This window comes from Anas platyrhynchos, chromosome 8 (assembly GCF_047663525.1).
Source record: "Anas platyrhynchos isolate ZD024472 breed Pekin duck chromosome 8, IASCAAS_PekinDuck_T2T, whole genome shotgun sequence".
NCBI lineage: Eukaryota > Metazoa > Chordata > Aves > Anseriformes > Anatidae > Anas > Anas platyrhynchos.
The window spans coordinates 2262660-2284866 of record NC_092594.1 but is presented as its reverse complement, the minus strand read 5'-3'; the positions used below and the strand labels follow the sequence as shown (position 1 = coordinate 2284866).

General features: G+C 37.8%; 2 protein-coding genes across 5 annotated transcripts in view; both read right to left on the bottom strand.

Moving 5' to 3' along the window:
- Positions 1–13023, bottom strand: part of LOC140003041 (uncharacterized) — a 33314-nt gene extending 20291 nt beyond the window's left edge. For both annotated transcript variants that reach the window (XM_072041768.1, XM_072041767.1), the window contains exons 1-8: positions 12955–13023; positions 11977–12030; positions 11820–11873; positions 8797–8850; positions 2404–2511; positions 2156–2209; positions 1807–1860; positions 521–574 (exon numbers count right to left, since the gene is read on the bottom strand). In XM_072041768.1, coding sequence (XP_071897869.1) covers positions 521–574; positions 1807–1860; positions 2156–2209; positions 2404–2511; positions 8797–8850; positions 11820–11873; positions 11977–12030; positions 12955–12957 — 435 coding nt within the window. In that variant the 5' untranslated portion in view covers positions 12958–13023. The remainder of the gene's footprint in view (positions 1–520; positions 575–1806; positions 1861–2155; positions 2210–2403; positions 2512–8796; positions 8851–11819; positions 11874–11976; positions 12031–12954) is intronic.
- Positions 13024–15064: 2041 nt separating this feature from the next.
- Positions 15065–22207, bottom strand: part of LOC140003109 (noelin-3-like) — a 49054-nt gene continuing 41911 nt past the window's right edge. Inside the window, exons 3-4 of one of the 3 annotated variants that reach the window (XM_072041924.1) lie at positions 20078–20233; positions 15439–16230 (exon numbers count right to left, since the gene is read on the bottom strand). In XM_072041924.1, the coding sequence (XP_071898025.1) occupies positions 15982–16230; positions 20078–20233 (405 nt within the window). In that variant the 3' untranslated portion in view covers positions 15439–15981. Of the gene's footprint in view, positions 16231–20077; positions 20234–22207 lie in introns of all 3 variants that reach the window. The other 2 variants (XM_072041925.1, XM_072041926.1) reach the window with 2 other exon arrangements.

The window sequence follows — 22207 nt, the reverse complement described above, 5'->3', positions numbered from 1 at the left end:
TATAGAAATGTCTGCTTGTTAATTCTGCATGTGGAGGGGATGACATAGATTTGTGCAGAAGTTGTGTTCAAATTATTTTATTTCATAAGTGAAAGACACCAAAACAGGCACTTTCTTTCTGTTCTCTGCCAGCAGTCATATGTCTAAAGATGATGTCTAATATTACTCTCATTGTCACACTCCTATTAGCAAACCAGGAAAAATGCTAGTTTCTTACCCTTGCAGACACTGAATTCACTTGGGTGAAAAAAAACATGTTATTATAGACAAGTATAGACACTTCCCCATGTGTTTTTGTTCTGCTTGATGTTGGCAAATAAGGGCATTTGTGCTGATGGATATATACCTCTCGTGATTTGTCATGATCTAAATGCAGCTCTAAATGTAACAAAATTTACTTCTGACAATGCTTCTAGACCACCTTAAATTTACTTAATATTACAAGTAAACAAGTAGCTGAAGTACTCTAGAACATGTCTCAGAAAGGGAAATGTACAGGAGACAATGAGAAATGACTTACCCTCTTTCCAGGTGGACCAGGTGGGCCGGCTTCACCTGAAGGACCTGGTGGACCCTGCAGTGGAAAGTGGTAGGCTTAGTGGTAACGAAAGATAAAAGTTATAGTCCTTCTTAAATTCAACATACGTCTGCAATATGTTGATCCCCTTCAATAGACAGAAAGTCTGTTGAAGTTTATGTAGTCCATAAATATACATACAGAAATGATACTTGCTTAATCAGCAAATACTTTCTTAGGGTAGTTTTTGGAGATTTTAAAAGGTTTTGTTAGTGTACAAAATGCAACCACTCTTTTCTTTTCCTGCTTAAAACAAATCATTTCAGCCCAGAATGTGGCTGCACAGAAGTAGCATATGATCTTAGACTACTGCCTACCTCTATTAAGAAGTGTTTCTTGTGTTTTCAGGTGCTCAAGTTGCTACTTTTGCTACAGTTTTCACTAACATCTGTAAAATAAATGCCCCTATGTGGTCTTCTATTGAAAATCTTTTGTGCACTGATAAGCCATTTGCCTACTTCATTTAGGTTAACCTGTAATAATCTTTTAAATATTTTGGGGTTGCTGAACAGTTTTTTTTTCTTCATGAACACAACACTCTAAAAGTACTTATTCTTGAGTAAGACATACAGATGCTCATCCTGAAGTTTGCAGGTTAAACCCCAGTCTATAACTTAGTTGCAACCATATGTCCAATGTACTAACATTTTTCTTTCAAGCTGTACTGTATTGTACTGTATTTCCCTGATAACTAGAAATTCCAGAGCTGTTAAGAGACTTTCCAAAATGGAAGCCCTAGCTTTTTGCAACAGAAAATGAAATTCATAATGCTTTAACATAGAAATCTCCAGAAAGGTAAGAGCTTTTATGATTAATATGGGTATTACTCAGATAGCTTTAACATGAAATACAGCAGAAATTCCTAGATTTTGCTTCATTTCAACAAGTGGGCTAATGAAGACTATTTTGCTGCAGCATTACTTTCTTATGCTCAGAGTTGCTCTATTTTTAGTGCTTCTCAGCAGCTCCAGCACAAATTCTTAACACATCGTTTGTTTCTACTTCTAAAAGAAATTGACCTCTTGCTTTTGATTGTGTGTATTATATAGATACTTCTATCTCTACAAGGAAAGAATGAGATATTTTTTCAGTACGATACAAAAAAAGGAATCCATTTAGAAAATATTTTTTAAGAGCATGAATTTATAGAAACCACTGATTCAGCAAAAAGTACTTTCTTAGCGTAGGAGAGAACATGCAGCCAAATCAAAATGAATGAAACAACTCACAGGTTGACCAGGATCACCATCTTCACCCTTCTCTCCACCAACACCATCTTGACCCTACAGAAATCATGTGAAAATAAACAAAAGACAAAATTCAGACAAAATAAGTAATTTACTTTCATATATCAAGATAAGAATACAGTTTTTCTATAAGGAATTTTTCTAAGGACAGTCATTTTCAAAACTTTTTAAAGATTTCCAAACCTTTTGTTAGATTTAAGAAATATATGAACAGCCAGAACAACTGCTCTGACAAGAAAGACCTCATTCTCAAACAGAGAAGAGGTGAGAGTAACTAGAATTCAGTGAAAACTAAGACCAGGACCTAAAACTGTTCTTAAAATACACTTACAGCTGGACCAGGTTCCCCAGGGGGACCAGGATCTCCAGGAAAACCAACCGGACCCTAAATAAGTCAGGAAAAAAAAAACACACAGGAATATGTCATCCATTGAGAAGCAGACAGCAGTCAATAGAAATGTTTTGTGAAGAATATAATGAAGTTAATTCAAATGTAGAATTTAATTTGTAGCTCTGTATTTAGCAGAACTTCAGCAGTGCTTCACAATGCTTTCTGTTAAAATTATTAAGCTTACTTACTGGGTTACCCTTAGGGCCATCATCACCTGGAGGTCCTTTAGCACCTGGTGGTCCGGCTGCTCCGGGTGGACCAGCCTCACCTTTTTCTCCCCTTTCACCTTTTGGACCCTGTAGAAATCATGTGAACACAAAAAATATTGTCTAGGAATTGAATGCCTAAAAACACATTAGTGGCAAAACTGTTTTTCAGATCTGGACAATGTTATTCAATAAATGGTTTGCATGTGAATGGGAAATCAGGCCCTCAGCCTCAGATTGGAAAACCTGTGTATCTCAGGTCTGACTGCCAACATCTGCACCCAGATGCGAGTCTGAACCTATTCTGCATCAGTGAACTGTTTCCAGAGAGATAAATACGTATATAAAAGTTAATACTTTGGGAAGAACAAATAGGTACTCTTTTACGAAATCTTCACAGCTTTATTGTCTAATTGTTAGTTGTGGAGGAATCGTTAAGTGAGGCAGGACATGTGGATGTTGAGCAGTTTGGAGACAATGGGCTAGTGAAGCACCGAACTCAACTCACATGAGCCTTGGCACGTATGCAGCTGGCTGAGAGCCAATCAGGCTCAAGGACACGATGCCCTTGGGCCATCGGGAAAGTCCCTAAGGCGGGACAGGTAGCCAAAAGAAGGAGGACCAGACTGAAAAGCCCGGGAAGTGTTAACCAATCCTGAGCTTAGTTTCTGCAATATGTATGAGTTGATTATGTTCAAACTAGATAAAAGACGACTGAGCTATCCATTAGAGTTGAAGTTCACTGTTCACTCATATTGATGTGCTGGGTCTTCCTTCCGTCGGCAACAAATTGGCGCCCGAACAGGGACAATTCTGAACGGGATTTGGACACTGCTGGCAGTGATCCAGGGCCACGGTTGGACGGAATAAAGGAGAAGCCGGTCCTGCAACGCAGCCCAGGAGGTGAAAAGCACAAGAATCCCCGCACCCGCGCCGGGAAGGTGAAAAGGACGTGGAGTCCCCCGCACCCGGGAGTGGATCCCGCCGGTCGCGCGTCACCGAGATCTGCAGGTCGGAAGGTGGAAGGGAGTCCCCGCACCCGGGATGAGCCTATTTAGGGTCCCGCCGGAAAAGCGCCGCCGAGGTCTTTGCAAAGGCTGCAATCGACGTATATAAAGGTATGAAAAGATAAGCGGCGTATTATTTGCTCAAATGCTTTTTAGAAAAGCGGAGCATTTTAGATACAGATTGTAGAAAAAGATTTGCCAGGGTTATTAGTATATGGGATAGCTAAAGGTTGTTTTACAAGTCCTGATACAGTTTTTTGAACAAACAGAGTGGCGTAAATTTGGAAATAAATTGTTTGATGATGTTAGGAACGATGTTAAGTTTACTGGGAGATTTGATGAGGCCATGGAGAATAGTGGCTAATGCATTAGCCACACATAAAGATGAACAAAGAGTTGCCGCTGCTGCAACAGAGTGGTCAGGACCACCAAGAAGGGTTAATAATGTTAATCCACAGCAAATAAATATGGAAGGAACAGATTGCCCGTTGCCACCTTCCGTTAGAACTTCTACTATTGCACAGGGGGCCTCGGGAAAATTGGAGGTGCCTGTGACAATGTCCTCTGATACAGAGGAGGAGCTTTCATTACCAGCAGCTCCAACCGCTCCAATAGAAAGTGAGGAAGGAGCAAGTGAAAGGACCAGTGCTAACTCATTTCTATCAAATATAAATCCCTTCACAACGGGGGAGCAGGGAAGAGAAGGTCTGCAGCCATCGAAGGCCTTTGCTGTTACGCCCCCTGTTGACCTGAACGTGCCTTTTGACCCAGGCCCTATTGGCCTTGAAAAGGAGCGATGGAGGCAAATAGCAAATGAGGCAGTGCGTGGAGGAAATGATGAAACGGCAGCACAGTTAACACAAGCTTTTCCGGTAGTATACTCGCCACCAGATGCACAGGGGAATGTGACCATTAATACGACAAATTTATACTGGAAACTATTAACTCAATTACGATCTACAGTAAATGATTCTGGTTTAAAGGGGGAACCTACTCGGCAAATGTTAGATTATATTTGGGGAACTAATATATTGCTCCCTGGGGACATACGTGGTATAATGAAGCTGATCCTAACACAACATCAACAGCTTCTTTTTAATGCGCATTGGCAAAGTGCTTGTCAAGAGGCAGTAGCTGTGATAAGGGCACCTGGAGATCCGTTGTATGGTGTCACGTTGGAGGAATTGATGGGACTCGGACCATATTATAGATTAGAGACACAAGCGTTGCTGGGTCCAGACAAAGCCAAAGAATCAATGAGATTGGCTCGAAGAGCCTTGGACCAAATTAGAGAGCCAGGGGGGATACCATCCTATATGGGCATCAAGCAAGGAAGGGAGGAACCATTTGGGTTGTTTATTGATCGAGTAGCAAACGCAATACAAGCGGCTGGGGTACCTGATTATCTAAAGGGCACTATTCTAAAGCAGTGTGCAATTCAAAACTGCAACCCTTCAACTCGTAGTATATTAGCTACGTTACCGGGAACTTGGACAATTGAGGAGGGTTTAGAAAGGATGGCTCAGGTACCCGTGGGTCCGCAGGCTATGTTGGTAGATGTAATAAAACAACTAGGGAATAGCATGAAAGAACAGGCACAGGTATTCAGACAGACTGCACAGCAATCGCAGAATCAAGTATTCGCTGCCCTTGCTCCTTTGCAAACGCCCGGAGGCCGTCCTACTGGCCGAGGGTCTTCACTGCAACCGCGTTGTTTTCGCTGTGGGATCACCGGACATAGGAAATGAGAGTGCAAAACGAGATCAGTGTGGTGTCATCTGTCGGTATGGTGCGTCGGGAAACAGCCAGAGCAGCAGGAAGGACCGCCCCGCGATGACACAAAAAGCGGCCTTTACCACAGCGGCCGGAACAACACCGTTTACCTCCGACCAGTCACCAGAGGGAGTCTCGGCTTGGATTTGGCAACAGCAGTAGATGTAACGCTATTGGACTCTAAACCCACCAGGGTAGGAACAGGAGTTATGGGACCAGTTACTGTCAATGGTGATCCTGTAGGAGCTTTATTGATCGGAAGATCGTCTGCTACCTTGAATGGATTACAAATATTGGTTGGACTTATAGATAAAGACTATTGTGGGGAAATACAGATTATAGTTTCTGCAATGTTTCCTCCAATGCATGTGCCACGGAATACAAAGATAGCTCAATTAATTCCGTTGCCACACCTTGCGGCATCTCTACCACCGATGGTCAATAAGGACCGAGGACTTGGAGCATTTGGCTCCACAGGAAAAATAGCGTTATTAACGCTTGGCATGCAGCAGAGACCACGACAAAAAATCACAGTATGTTTAAAGGATGAGAAACTGCAAACTGAGGCATTGTTGGACACTGGCGCAGATGTGACAATAATCAGTGCGCAAAGTTGGCCACCACATTGGCCTACATTCGAATCAAGTCTACAACAGAAAAATGACTTAACACTGACCTTAAAACAAATGGGACTCATACTTGCACCGGAAAAGGTTCAGGAGACAAGTCCCTGGAAGTTTTTGGTTTGGAAAATTACAGATTCCACCATTCAGCCTCAAAAACTTACAATCCAATCAAATATCAAAACTCTTAATGATGCTCAAAAACTGCTGGGAGATTTACAATGGATCAGGCCAGTAGTCGGGATTCCGAATGAACTGTTAAATCCCCTTCGGCCGTTATTAAAAGGAACTGATCCTGCTTCAAAAGTGACACTATCAGAAAAACAACAAGAAATACTACAACAAATCGCATCTTTGATCACAACGAGTGTCACGCATCGACGTGTATCTGACAAGCCACTCGATCTTACCATTCTATGTGGCTCAAAATGCCTGATGGGTGCCATAACACAGCAAAAAATAAAAACGGGGGAGAAGGGAGGAGAAACTGTGGTATTAGAATGGATAGCTCCTCCGTTACAACCTCGATGAACAATTCAAGAAAAAATTGCAACATTAGCAGAATTAGTAAAGAAGGGGAGGAATCGAATATTGCAAGTGGATGGGGTTCCTCCAAATATTATCTGGTTACCCATGAAGCCAGGCGATTTGGAATGGTATATACAAAACTCTGAAGAGTTACAAGCTGCACTACTACAGGATGGCGCTACTATAGTAGCAAAAACGTTACAATCAACTGCTCTGACATGGATGGAAAACCAGAGATGGATAACTAAGCCAAAACGATCGTCTATCCCACTTAAGAATGCAGTGACAGTTTTCACTGACGCAGGAAAACGTTCTGGAACTGCTGCAGTGACTTGGAAGGATGAGCATGGTTGGAAACATCAAATTTTACAAGCCCAAGATAAAGACTCATTACAGGCACTAGAACTTCTTGTAGTAGTATGGGCATTTATAAAATGGAGAGATGTTCCGTTAAATGTGGTATCCGATTCCTTATATGTAGTAGGCATAGCAAATGGTATAGAAGACTCAGCCTTGAGAGACTTAAAAAATGAACGGCTGTCAGAATTAATAATCAGTCTACAGATCGCCATAGCTCAAAGAAGTGAACTGTATGCAGTAATACACATAAGGAGTCATCAGTGGGAAGAAGGCCTGGGAGAAGGCAACGCTCGAGCGGACCGACTAGTCGCCGCAACAGCCACTGAAGCACCACTGTCACCCTTTTGCAGAGCTCGGGAGGCTCATGCTATTTTTCACCAGAACGCTAAAGGACTTGCGCGGGCTTACAAACTGTCTAGAGCTGATGCGCAGGCGACAGTAAAAGCTTGCCCAACGTGTAGTCACTACAATTCGGGTGTGGGAATCGGAATCAGAACAAACCCGAGAGGGATTAAAACCAACGAAGTGTGGCAAATGGACGTCACTCATGTCACAGCATTTGGCAGATTGAGATATCTGCATGTAACGATAGACACTTCTAGTCACATGATTTGGGCTACACCGCAGCCTGGGGAAAAAGTTCGGGATGTACGACGTCATCTTGCCAGTTGTTTTGCAGTAATGGGAGTACCACAAACCATAAAGACAGATAATGGTCCAGCCTATGTTAGTGGGCCACTTAAGCGATTTATGGAACTGTGGGACATTAAGCATATAACTGGTATTCCACATTCACCAACTGGTCAAGCTATAGTAGAAAGAGCTAATGGAACAGTTAAGCAGTATTTGGAAAAGTTTAAAGACATTACAGATATTAGAGAGAGGGTGGATAAAACCTTATTTGTTCTCAATCATTTGTGTGTATTTGGAGATGATGAGGAACCACCCGTGACACGTCACTACATTAAGTCTGAAAATGATAATAAATGTATTATGAGAGTACTGTACCGAGATACGAAAACGGGACAATGGCTGGGGCCTGCTGATGTGATTTATATGGGGCGAGGTTATGTGTGTATCTCTTCCCCTACAGGGCCAACCTGGGTGCCTAGTCGGTGTGTTAAACCAGCCATTGAAGAAAAGTCATCAAGTACGAATAACAGCAACCATGGCTGATCTAACGGCACAAGGGATTCTGGTTGCGTTATCTTTGACAATGACGGTTGGACGTAATAGTGCCATCCTAAGCAAAATCGATCCTCAAACCAATATGTGGGTCACTTGGGCAAATTAAACCAGACAAAGTTCATTTTGCCTATTCCTCGCTTCTGCGTCTGATCCTTTTGTTGATGAGTTGATTATGTTTGAAATGGTTAAGGGATCATACGCAAAAAATTGTAGTACAAGATAGTTGGTTTGAAGGTTGGTTTAAATCTGTTTTTGGGAACATGGGTGGATGGTTTTTTCTTCGTCAAAGAGGAACTTCGTTTTCTACTTACAGTTATATTGATTATAGTTGCTGCAAAATAAAAACGGGGGAATTGTGGAGGAATCGTTAAGTGAGGAAGGACATGTGAATGTTGAGCAGTTGGGAGACAATGGGCTGGTGAAGCACCGAACTCAACTCACATGAGCCTTGGCACGTATGCAGCTGGCTGAGAGCCAATCAGGCTCAAGGACACGATGCCCTTGGGCCATCGGGAAAGTCCCTAAGGCGGGACAGGTAGCCAAAAGAAGGAGGACCAGACTGAAAAGCCCGGGAAGTGTTAACCAATCCTGAGCTTAGTTTCTGCAATATGTATGAGTTGATTATGTTCAAACTAGATAAAAGACGACTGAGCTATCCATTAAAGTTGAAGTTCACTGTTCACTCATATTGATGTGCTGGGTCTTCCTTCCGTCGGCAACAGTTAGTACAAGATGTGGCTATAATTATAAGGATACAAACTGCATTTCAAGTTCTTCACTGAAAATTTAAAGACAACATACACAATTAATCTGATTAAATGCTTTCTAAAGCAAGCACTACCAGATACCTTTGTTAACCATGATACAGGTTAGTAAGACAAAATCAAAGTACTCACGGATGTTCCAGATTCTCCAGGAGGTCCAGGGTTACCAGCTTCTCCAGGTTCACCCTGTACATGTGTAAAGATAAATTAATGAGTCATCAGGTAGAATATTTCTATGAATTTATTCTGTTACTACATACTGTTGCATGCTTATTCATGTTAACAGCTTATAGGAACTGTCTTTTATTGAGACTACCTAAAGGCAGTTGTTACATGTGTTTTTGCAGAACTGGAATCTGAAATTTTTGAAAGAATCTGTCAAACTAAGCTTTTAGTGAGACAGGAAGACAAACTTTCCCTGTGGGCTTTGGAAGTTCTTCCCTTTTATTATCCCATACATTACAAATTTCCTGTTTGTCTTCTTCTTTTCTAGTCACAAAAAAGCCAAAGAAGTATATTGACTATGTATATATGTATATTTTCCCTTTAAGATATATTTTTGCCTGGAAGTAAGTCCCTACAAATAAGAAAATACTATTTGGAGATTAATTTCAATTGAGTAGAGACATTATTGCTGAAGCTACTGTTAAAATAAATAATTACATAAAGAAAATCTATTAGGATAAAGTAATAGCATAATCGTTAGTAAAACTTTTACCACAGGCCATAAAATTTTTTTTTTTTTTTTTTTGAGCCAATACAAAATATTATACATGTAAAAGATTCTTTGTCATGGTTCATTTTCAAATTTAGTTATGACTGATTATTTTCTAGCTCAGTGGACTGATAAATAAACCTTTATATAAACTACTCTGTTAGTAGAATGTTTAGCTAATAGTGTCACAGATACACAAATCTGTGAAAGGATAACAGAACTTGCTTTCCAATTGTCATGGAGTGCTGCGGTAACAAATAGATTTTTATTCCAGAGGATTTTTTTCAATTTGTGGTTGTTAATAGGGGATTTTTCCCCTCATTTTCTCATTAAACTTGTGTATCCTTCATATCCTGTATGACCTGCATGCCCCTGTGACAGTTCAATTAATGCAGTGTGCATCTTTCTCATTTCTATGCAATGGAAAAGTATAAATCATAAAACATGAAATTTAAACAAACCTCATACTGTAGATACCATTTTTTTTTTTCTTATAGAAGCTAACGTCAACGTGATGACCTCACTAGGACCAAAACTTGGCCAAATGTAAATATTAAGTTAGATAAATGAAATAAGATATGACTACCCAGGTGAATTCCAGAATAAGGTAATTAACAGATTATCAGAATTTTAGGGGCAATATTAACATACCCTTTAGAAAGGACACTTCTAAAGGGTAAAGTTGCCTTTAGAAACTGTGGTATGTTTAATTAGACACACTTAATTTTACAGTGATCTTAATGAATGATCCCTCTTAGTACTTAAAATTGTTTATGTGATAAAGCATATTTTAAAATATGTCTGGTGGATGGATACTTCAGGTCAATAAGCACTGAGTATTCTTTGTAAGAAAATTCATAATCTTCATTTCCTTATTATTTTCTGAACAGTAGTTTTGCTTTCAACTGACGTAAACATCCAAGGCCCAGCTTTGCAAAGTTTTGAGCAATTTACTGGATATTTAGAATATCTTTATGTTAGGCTTTTGATATCAAATTAGAGATCAGCGTGTGCTGGTACATTCTGTTTTTCCCCTTTTTCTTAATTATAAGCAGAACAAAGAGAATAATGGCTGGGCGGAAGCTGGTTTTAGGTGGTTCTGGTTGAGTGTAAGTCTCAAAACTTCTAGACTGCTCCATGGAGGATACAGGCATTAATAATGCAAGGCTACATGCATGTTTGTGCTTCAGATTTCTTTGAACATTTAAACCTTCGTGTGTACAGCAGGTGAACAAACAAGCTAGCTAAAAATACATGGCACTAAATGTGTCAAAAAGTGTTTATAATTTGACAGAAGGGGTCTTTGTATTAATGATAAAAGATCTTCTGCTACTCCTCAACAATGACAGGAAGGATGCCAAAATATTTTTCCAATCAGCACTGCATTATATTATCTACAGTATGATATATCTCCTGAGGGGGGGCACAGGCCAAAGTATGCCGACATAATAAATAATAACAACAACAATAATAATAATACATTGGGGGAAAAAAGTATGTGGGAAGAGGAGGAAAAGGGAAAAGGCTTTGGTTTTGTTTAAAAGCGTGAACAGTCCTCCTATTGCAGTAACACAATGTGATAAAAACAAAACTCCTCCTGACAAAAACAACTCTCCATTATTTCTCAGCTTGCAGAACTCATTAAATGGAACTGAAATTAAGAGGAAAGGAGTCTTAACTAGGAAAACAAACAGTCATATGCTACAACTCGAGAAGGAGGAAGGAAGTAATTAGAAGAAATAAAACCTCCAAAATAATATATGTGGAAGCTTCTCTGTATGAATGCAGACAACACAGGAAATAAGCAAGAGGAAATAAAAATGACAACTAGGGATACACAAATCTGAATGTCATGTTGAATTAAATTTAGTGGGATGATTGTTGGGATTCTAAATCTGTTTCCAGATTTTCAACTAGCTTAAATCATCTTCAAACCTTTAACTTTATTGGAACTATATCTATTTCTATGGGGAACAAACACATATTGATGTGACTTTTGCTTCACCTCACAGATATGTTTACCACAGTATCTTATATTCTTGACCTTCCAGGTAGAAGGCTACATGATATTCTAAGCCACAGCAGTATAAAATAATACTGTTGAAGCCAATTATGTTACTTTAAACTGTGTAACCAAGGAAATCACCATAGCCTTATACTTACTAATCATTCCAAAAACTACATCTTCTCCCCCAAAGCTCTTGCCTAATACTTAAATAATTTTGTGATGTAAAATGTGAAAGAAAAAAAAAAACAAACAACAAAACAAACAACAATAGTAAATCAGCCATTAGAAGTATTGGTTGATTACTATTAATAATTATTAATGAAAGATATTTTGGAACTGTAACATATCTGTATAGCACCAAAGAAGAATCAAAATATATATTCCTATTCCAACGTTTTCTCCTTCTAGGTATGACATAATCAACATTCTCACCTTTTCACCAACACCTCCAACAGAGCCAATTGAGCCTGGTGGGCCTTGGGGACCCTGCAATGATACAAGATGTTATTTCAAGTACAGTTACCCCAAATATATTGCTTATTACTGAATTTCAAAAGGAATTTAAAGAGAAAAATAGATTAATTCTTACATCAGCTCCATTAGGACCTTGGGGACCTCTTGGACCTGGAGGACCAGGTGGACCCTGTATCAAAGAGACAATTTGGTATATTTAAAATCATAGAATAAAAGTCCAGTGGGGCTTCTTTGGCCAACTATAAATCATATCTTCAATCTGTAAGAGACTTTTAATCTTCACAGTGCTACAACAACAGCAGGGCTAGATTGCAGCCCACTGCATGAGTTCACAAAAATATCCAAGATACATAGTACATGAGCTGAAAATGATATAATGATTGTGAATCATGAGGACTTGTTTCCCTGTGCATTACCTACATATCCCTTCCACTGCACAAAGACCTCAGAGTAGCTTATCTGTCTGGTAGCACCCATATGGCCGTAGTGTACCATGGTGACTACAGATGGGCAGTAAAAAAGCAGGCAGCCTTGGCATAAGGTGTTGGAGGCACACACAAAATGTAGATAGCTTGCAATTCTGTCAAGACCAGCACAGAAGGCATTGTGACAACAGCATAAACAGTTGAAGAATGTAGTCTCAAGATGACCCAGAGAAACAAAACCAAATAATGTTTACCATCTTTTGTCATACAATTACAGTCCAATGGAAAATGTGCCATTGATCCCTGATGCTATGGTACAATGCCCTGAAGTTCCTATTTCAGAAAAGCAGTTCCAAATTCTTCAGTGCAGTGGTGTCTTTTCTCTTTCTTTCCTGACCCTGCTTGCCACTATCCTGTCAGGCAAACTTGGTTGCTTTGCTACCTACTTTTCAGAGTATTTTCTGAAGTTATATAAATCTTTATCTTAGAGTTAAGATGGATGCAGGAAAGCAAAATAAATCCCAGAGGCAGTTCAAAATGCACAAATGTTTCATGCTCAGGCAACAAATTCAGGAGTAAATTATCAAATTGTGAGCTACAGAGAAAATACAATAATATAAAGATGATACTCATTGCCCCCAGAGTGACCGATGGGGACAAAGTCTTACCATTGGGCCCACATCACCATTTTCACCTTTTTCACCTGGTGGGCCAGGCAGACCCTAAAACACAGGGAAGATATATGAAAACTATTAGTGGGTTATCTGGAATGATGAGATATAAATCAATATAAAACAATATATATATACATGTGAAACTTGGGCAGGGAAGGGGGGAACAAAAGAAAACCAAACCAAAACAAACCTATTTGTAATAAATAAATAAAATTAATTTTTCATATTACAGCAAATGTATATGTAGTCCTGGGATGTATAAACAAGGTGAATCAGAAAATTAAAAAAAAAAAAATAATGGACACACATAAATGCTAGGGTGGCTGACTTGAAAAAGTGTCATCATTATCCAAAACCCAAGTGGGCGTTTGGATAATTTGATTTATGCTATGATACATATATATGTCAACAAAACATGATCAATGCAGCACAGTGAAGTGGCATGCAAAGATGTCTAAGCTACCTCAGTATTGGAAGCCGTAAAACTGCTTTAGCAAGGTGTCCACTGGAGGTAATGAATCCTGCTGAGAGGCATTGCATTGCGTTATGCAAACATTCTTACAAGCAAAGTGTCCAAGTTTGTCTAGTAACAAACATCAAGAGAAGGAAACTGTAGATGATGCTAATACTGATACCTAGCATAATGTTCCCCCAGCTAGAAACACTATCACCACTAAGCTGGGCAATCCTAAATGTAGGTTACTTGGCTTCTGCATCAAGCCAAGGAGTCCAATAGCATTGTAGTGATTTACGTTATATTAAGGTCTGGTTTTAAGTTTCATCTCCAGTGTTCTGCTACTTCCAAAGTATGTATCAAAATATTACCCACCAGATTGGAAAGGGCAACTTGTCATCTTAGCTACAAAGCTGTATAAAAATTAGGAAGTACGAACATAGCCAACACCATATCTATTTCTCAGCTGCCCTCCTACTTTGACACAATCTGAACAACAGAAAGACTTGTTAAAATTCAGAGGTATACCTTTTCTAAAAATGATGTATGTCTCTGTTGTCTATTACAGTGAAAACTTGGCTGACCTGTCAGTGCCTTGTGGTTGTTGTGAAAACTTATTTATTATTAAACATTCAACATGAAAAAGCCAATGTTAACTCATCAGATACTGCTGTTTTTTTGTTTGTTTGTTGTTTGTTTATCTATCTATCTATATGTATGTAGGTATATCCATTGCTTGTTTTAAAAGTTGCAATCTCAGGTACTGATTCTTCTAATTGTTTCTGTAAATATTAAATTTAAAGCACATTTTACACTGCTTGCAGAGGCCATATTTATGAAACCTCAAAGGCAATTAAACATTCAATTGATATTTATGTCTTTGAAAATATTATCAAAAGCCATTCAATGAACACTTAATTGTAACACTGAAAATTTCCTACTGATTTCACTGAATTGCTATTTCATTCATTATTGGACATGGCATTTTGGGAGTCTTTTCAGTTCCTTTTGGCAAGATGTTGTTGAGGTGCTTGCTATTTTTATATTTCAATATTTAAGTAAAATTGCCATAAACTGTGAGGTAACTTAAATATGTTAGTAGAGTTTTTCAGATTTTCTTGATTTTCTACTCCTTTTGTCAGAAATACCCTTCTTTAAAAATACTATAAAATATATTTTGAACAGCAACGAAATTCATAATTAAGGTAATAAATATTCAAAATAACACATTTTCACTTTTATGAACAAAAATACTTTTCCTTAATGACCAATTTAAGTATTATCACTAGAATTTAATTGAAATAAGTGTAATAGAATTACCATGGAATATTATATATAAGAAAGAAAAAATTACTCCTCGATAGTTCATTATTACCATGAGAACTGCATTACTTGATAAAAGAAATTCCTAATTTCTCAGTGATACTTCATACAATTAGCATTTTGGTCCACATACATAAAAGACAATCAGAATCAGAAAAATAATTCCTCTCTTTAAGCTAATTTATTTTTATCAGGTTTCTCAAAGTCAGTGCGTGCATTCTGAGGGCAGACTTTGCATCATGGCTGCAAAGTGGGTGGGTACCAATTACCCTGCTTGCGTAATGGAAGTTAAGGTTGACACTTAACGATACTTCAGACTTTTAGTTTTGGTAGCTAATACTGAGCTAGTGCTGATTTTTGGAGATGCTGAACATCAACTTTTTCTAACAAAAGCCAGCAACATGAGCAATAAAGATGGAGGCTGCCTGATGTAAATCTAGTGCAGTGCTCATGATGGATTTTTGCTGTGTTTTCAAAAAAAAAAATCATGCTTCACTCCACTAAATTAGATATAATGCTAATTTTGTTGTGTTCCAGATGGGAAAGTGGCATATCTGTCTTAATGCTGGTATTACAGGTCTAAAGACAGTGCAGTTGGAGTGGGCTCTCAGGTGTCATAGCAAGATTTGTATCATGGACAGTGCCAAACTGATTCCAGTCTACTTCTGACTATTGTTTTTTTCACACTGATTAACCAAAAATGACTTAAATAGAAAAGCCCGTCTGAACTTTTTAGAAAGAACCTTTGTATCTCCCCAATGAGTTGTAAGTCTCTTAGATTTAAAGTTGCTATCTTTTATAATTTTCCATCTCAGTTCCTTTTGTATAAAGTAGGGTAGGTAATTATCTAAAATACGTTGGCGCAAATTTTGAGGGGTATGACTAACCTTAAGAGGAGTTACTCTTGACATTTTTTAGGGTAGCACAGATCAGAGTATGGAATTAGAGAGTCATTGAGATTGGAAAAGCCCTCTAAGATCATCTAGTCTAACCTTTTACCTAGCACTACCAAGTCCACCGTTAAACCATGCCAGTAAGCACCACATCTACACATTTTTTGAATACCTTCAGGGATGGTGACTCAACTACTACCCTGGCCAGCATGTTCCAATGCTTCACAACCCTTTTGGTGAAGAATTTTTTCCTAAATGTTTTCTTAATTTTCCTGAATATAGCTCAGACTTTCATCAAAAAAGAAAACTTCATCCTGCTATAGAGAAAACCAAAAATGTACAGCTGTGGGATCAAATCTGACAAGAAACAGTAAACTTACTGAGCTTTTTCATGCAGTCTCGAAGCCTGGTTTCTAAACTGAGCACCCGCTGGTGTAGTTCCTCATAGTCATAAGCACCAATCTCTTCTTGAATCCCAGTGAGTACAGTAGACAGATTCCTAATTTCTTCCTTGAACTGGGTGATTAGTTTGGCATCAGTTTTGTATTGTTCCAGAACTGGGATCAGTGGCAGGAGCTCATCCATCTTTTCTTTCAACTCCTGTTAAAGGTAATCAAATGCGTATTAGAGCAGTTTAAAGGAATTAAATCCTCTTATTCCCTGTTATGTAATATTTATGCCTGATTATTAAAATGACTCAAAAATGACTATTGATTTTAGTTAGAGCTATTATTTCAGTGTACTGTGAAAGTCTTAGAAATCTCAGAATTAATGGCAGTAAGCAGTAGACAAAATGTGTGAGATGATAGTTTATTTCTACTGAGGTATATGATTACCTTCCAGTGATCTGAACCAGACCTGTTGAGGGTCTGACTTTCCATCCAGAGGATATAAACCCCCATGGACTGTATCTTCCTGAGAAAAGGTGATTAGACCTGAACACCTGGTGACAGTCAAAAACATCACACCTGATCTATAGTGGGTAAGCTGTTCATTTTTATTTCACTCCTTAGAAATACTGAGTTCATTTTTTCCTAAATATCTGTTGGACCCTGTTTAGTTCTGATCTGGACACAGTGATATATACCTCTTTCTTCTGAAGTGAAAAATCCATGGTTCTTAAACTGTTTTGTACTTGTGGTACTTCTACATCACTAGGTGCCTTTGAACTTCCTCAGGCGTTCTTTGTTCTGGACTGTAGCAAATCATTTTATTGCTATGTGCAATTGGTATTTTGTCACCACTCCTGTTCCTAAATATCAATTAAGGAAAGCAAGGCTCCACTTGGGAATTCTTGGTTGCCCCTTTCTCAGACTTTTGTCATGTACATTGAGAATTTCTCTTTGTAACTTATAATGACTGCTTATATTTTGTTTTTGTAATAATTCTTTTAAATGCAGTAAACTTAATCTTTACTAAATTAGTCTAGATTGAGGTTATTTTTTTCTTTCTTTTTATTTTTATTTTATTATTATTTTTTTTCTGTAGATAACCTCAATAATCCTTGCAATCAAAAGGTTTTGCTTTATGAAAAGCTTGTAGGTTTGCCCTTGATTTGCATATCTGTTTATATTTTGAGAAAACAGCAGGACTTCTGTGAGCAAATGCCAGAGGCATGAGGAGATGCAAGCCTGGACAAAACAAGAAAAAGGGTGGAAATAGAGACTTGTTAGGCACTAATATTAGGTGATAGTAGAGACTGAGAATGGATGAGGACACACAGGGAGAGGCTATTGAAGAGATTAGAAAATGGAGTCCTGAAGGAATAGATGGAATAGTCAGCAGATTAAAAGGGAAAGCAGAAGAGAACTAAATGGATGCCCAAGCACAAAGAAGAGGTGCAGAAGCAAATGTGGTCATTAGTTAGTATAGTCAATGAGATGCACGGAGATACGTACAGTTTGTTACATCACTCGTATAAATGGATGCAATAAGCATGGTAAAACATTTTCAAAATAAATAACATAATGTCAAACAGAATGCTTTTCTACTGAGGAGATGTGAAAGAAGCTGATAGTCAGGGTTGGCATTAGATTTGCTTGAAGATCTGCCTCTGAGTTTTTACCTCTCAAACGTGTTCTAGAACAGCTTGAGAGTTTTACGTCTCTTCAGTGCTCAGCTCATCCATGCAGTTTTAACAATGGTTTTCATATTGGAATTATTATTTGCTCAAAATAAAGGCCTATATGTGGAGTTGGAAAGAATAGTTTGCATGCAGGTTATCTTAATATCTAGGAAGTGGCATTTTAAATTACAAAGAGATATGTTGTTATAAATGGATTAGAAACCATCAGAAGTTTTCTTTGTATCTTTGGCTCTGTCCTCAAAGGGTCTTCCAATTATAGAATATTAGCAGAATTATTGAGGTGGACAGGAAGAAATGAAGAGTTTTTGTCTACAGTTAAAACTATTTTTTATTTGACTATCCTTATTAAAAATTCATCTTGAGCCTAATATATCTGTAAAAAACAAACAGTTGTGTCTTTCTTGATAACGAGACTAGGTTTTGTGATGTGGAATGCACAAAAAGCCAAAAGTTTATATTTGATTTTGAAATGATGAACTTAGGCTTTGGTTCTAGGGGCAGTAAGCAGTCAAAAATCATGGGTAAATCATGGATGGAAAAACAAAACTCAGCAAGATGATGAGTTTAGGAGAATTAGTGGAGGTAACTTATTCCTGACAGAATTTATGTCAGATGAGGTATCATTTGAGCAAACTGCTGTAACTTTTTTGGGGGGGACCAAATATCTTTTGCCTGGCATGAATGCTGATTTGACAGAAATATGACCATATTCTCAAGTGTGACCTGGATCAAATTTGTTCTATTTGGCTCTCAGAAACATGGAACCATAGCATAAAACATCCCGCTTCAGTAAATGATATAAAGATGTTTTTGGCGTTTTCATGAAAAACAAAACAAAACCAAAACCATAGTGTTTGCTGACGTTCCTAACTTGTTGCTGTGATCCGTGGCACAGGAACTAAATTGTACTGCAAAATGAATGGGTGGTAGGCATATTCTGGTGCTTTGCACCTGCTGGTGTGAGGGGTTTTGTTATATCAAGAAGTTCCTGTGTCTCAGGTAAGATAAAGCACTGGAATTTTAGTAGGCTGAATTTCAGAAAGCCAGCAGCATGTTGTGTGATGTTGACCTTCTAAATTCCTCTATCATTTGATTGGCTGGAAATCTGCTTTATGCTCCTGGCAAACTATCAAACTGAGGTTAAATGTCTGACCAATATAAATGCTGAATATTTAAAAGGTTAGAATACTGCAGGAGTCTGCTACCTTTGACATCACATATCAGACAGTCAAATTTTGATATTTTGTTCAAGAAAAACTATTATGAGGATAAAGAATATATAATGGCATTATAGAAATGTGTTGTAGCAATGAGTGATAAAAGGAAAAATTGCAGAGCTTTACTACCTGAAAATTACTAGAAGAATGTGTTCAGCCTCCTATATGAAGAGTGATGACAAAGAATAATGTTTGGTAGTCAGATCATTAAAGTATTTAATTCCTGATGCTATTAAGTCCAGAATATTCAGTGTCTCTGGAAAATAAATTAGCTATGTAATTGTTTAGGTATGTAACTTTAATGCTGATTAGAAAAGTATGTCCATTTTGTGTTTCATGAAGGGTTTAAATATAAATTTTGTTAATGTAAGCTTTGTAATATATTTTTTAGATTCTACCTTGCTGTCTTGCAACCTGAAATACTGTTTATCAGACTTGATATTTGAAGAACTTAACTATGTTTTTGTAAATTTTTCTCCTTAAAAGTACTTCAGATAGGTGTTTTTTTTTTCCTCTCAGAATACACAAAGCTGTTTTGTAATCTTTGCAACTCTCCTTCCTCACAAAAAGATTGGCTTGTGTTTTTTTCTTGTCATTAAAATTCCTTAGAAGTCTTTTTTTAATCATACAGATGCGACTGGGAATGATTGCCCTCCTCCCCTATCCCAAACTCAGAATAGCAAACCTTCAGACACGAAATTAGATCTTAATTCTACTGGATAAAAATTACAACAACCTGATTTATTATAGGCTTTCTTCCCTTCAACTGCAGTGAATGTCAGGCAGCAGTAAAAGTGCAGAACTCTCTAGTTACTTGCTATTAATTCCATTGGATCTGCCCATTTATCACTGGAGCTTGAATGAATATAAATTTCTCAGTATGACATGTACAATGATACAGGAAAAACAGGAATCTGTTTCTAGTGACATATCTCCAATATCTTAATAATTAATGGTTACTTCCTAGTACAATTAAATTGAACAGAGCAAAAGATTATTATCATAAAGGAAATCTTATTACGCTTTTCATTTTAATGTTGCTCTTGTATGAACATTTCAAGCTGAGATCTTAGCAGTCCATGCATTGCTGCTTAGTACATCGCTTCCAGCAGGCTTTCAAAGTTATTGTTAAAATAAAACCTACTTGAAAATGCTTTGTCATTAATGTCTTCCGATCATCTTCAATTTGCCGAAACTTGGCCTTCAGCCCTTTCATTTGTGTTTCCATTTTTAAAACATACTGGAAATCCCTCTGAGTCCGTAGATTTAAAACTTCAATAGATTGGGACATATTCTGAACCTGTTAAAGAAGAACACTCTCTAAATGCACTTTTTGTTGCTTTACTTTTTTTTTTTTTTTTTTTTCCCTGCTCAGATAGTTAAATGTCAGGCAATAAAATGTACTTATGTCAAGGCTTTAGCTGTGAGCCATTTATACCACAGTATAGGTTTTAAATTCCATAACTGCATGACAGTACAAAAATTGGGGAACAGCGCTAACAGAGGGCTAGCGGGACTGAGATCTTAGAGCCACTTAGTATTTGGATAGTTTCTTTGAGGTAGAGAGGGGGATCCTTTCAGCACCATTTTCAATGGGCTGGAAAAATGCTGTTAATTGTTAGAGGCTACTTTGTCTTTTGTAGTAGATGCTGCCTGTTCTTCAGGATGCTCCATGCACCATGTGTTTCCTCCTCCACTTGAGGAACAGGACTAAGATTAGGAGAAAATTTCTGGGCTGTTACGAAGAGTGTGATTTTCATACCTAGTAGGCATTGGTATAATAATTCACTATAAGGAATACATGAGACTGTCCAGAGATAAGCTGGGATGGGGCCATCATTAAATTGGGATTTGCTTGTGGTTTTACAAGTATAAAATTAGAAACTTCAGCCAATTGTTTTAATAGTAGAAAATCATTTTTTATAGATAAGTGACTGTTCAGGAAACTGTAGTACTGCAAGTGACCTCATTTAGCACTTTCACTAAAATGAGGCAAGGACTTTTCATCTGGAGTTAATTATATATCTATATAATATATATGGATATATATATCTATATATAGATAATTATAATTATCTAGCAGTGCCTATTATAAAAGCAATGTTTTTCCCAGTCATAAACATGACACATTTTGCAAATGCAGTTATTATTTGACAGTAAGTGTTCCGTCCACTAAAACGGGAAAAAAGTGGACTATGAAAAAAAAAAAAAAGAATATTAAGTGCTGTATTGAAGTTTTGTCTCAAAAAAAAAAAATTGACCTTCCTAATAAACCACAAAAGTAGCAGTACTCCTGTTGTCTGCAAGAGCATGTAAAATTTAAACTAATATTTGTATTTGAAATTAATATGTTGTAACCTACAGACTGCGGGGATTCAGAAAAATATATACTTAAAATAGTACAAATCAGCTTTTGGACGGTTACCATTGGCAGTTCCTAGAAGTATTTTTAAGTGAAAAAGTAACGTTTTTATTTCTTCTTTGCTTTCCAACTGTTGAGCAAGCAAGTAGTTCTTCGGTTTTGTGGTGACACACATGGTCCACAGGTCTGTAGGTATTTTTGTTGACACACAAAGCCACAGGTTTTTCTCTGTGACTTCATTTTGTACCTGTTCTCAAGCTGCATCTGCTGAGTACCATGAAATCTGTAGGAATGGTGAGTAAGAGGGCAGGCTTGTTGTTAAAGATGAAAAACATTAATTAGGCTTAAAAATTACTGGCTGTTTGGCGGTCATAGCTAACACGTTTACTGAATTAGGTCTTATCCTGAATTTTGATCGTTCCTACCTCCTGTCATAGATGGTAAGTGGAAAGCCAACTAATTGAGTTTGGCTGGGATTTTTATCAGTTTTGGAACAATATGAAGGTGGTGTGAACCCCATTCTAGGAGACTCTACCCTCACCAACGTATTTAGCTTGGAAAAATTCTGATGTTTTATTTCCTTGGGACCCTGAGATGGAAAAATAGCTCATTAAAACCTGTTAATATATTCTGTGGAGGAGAGGGCAAGGAGAAATAACTGAAGATGGGTATCAGGAGCAAACATGACTGCCTGTCCTCCCATCTCCTTTACATTTCTACTTTCTACATTTCTACTTTTCTCCTTTACATTTTACATAAGTTGAAAAATTTTCTTCTGAGAAAGGGATTGTTTTTGGGAAGTTTCTAAAACTACTTAGTTACATGTCATGCTATGGACTCTGTCAAAAACTGAAATTAAGTCCCTCCTGAAGTTCATGGAGGTTTATGAAGGGAACATCTGCTGGATTTAGC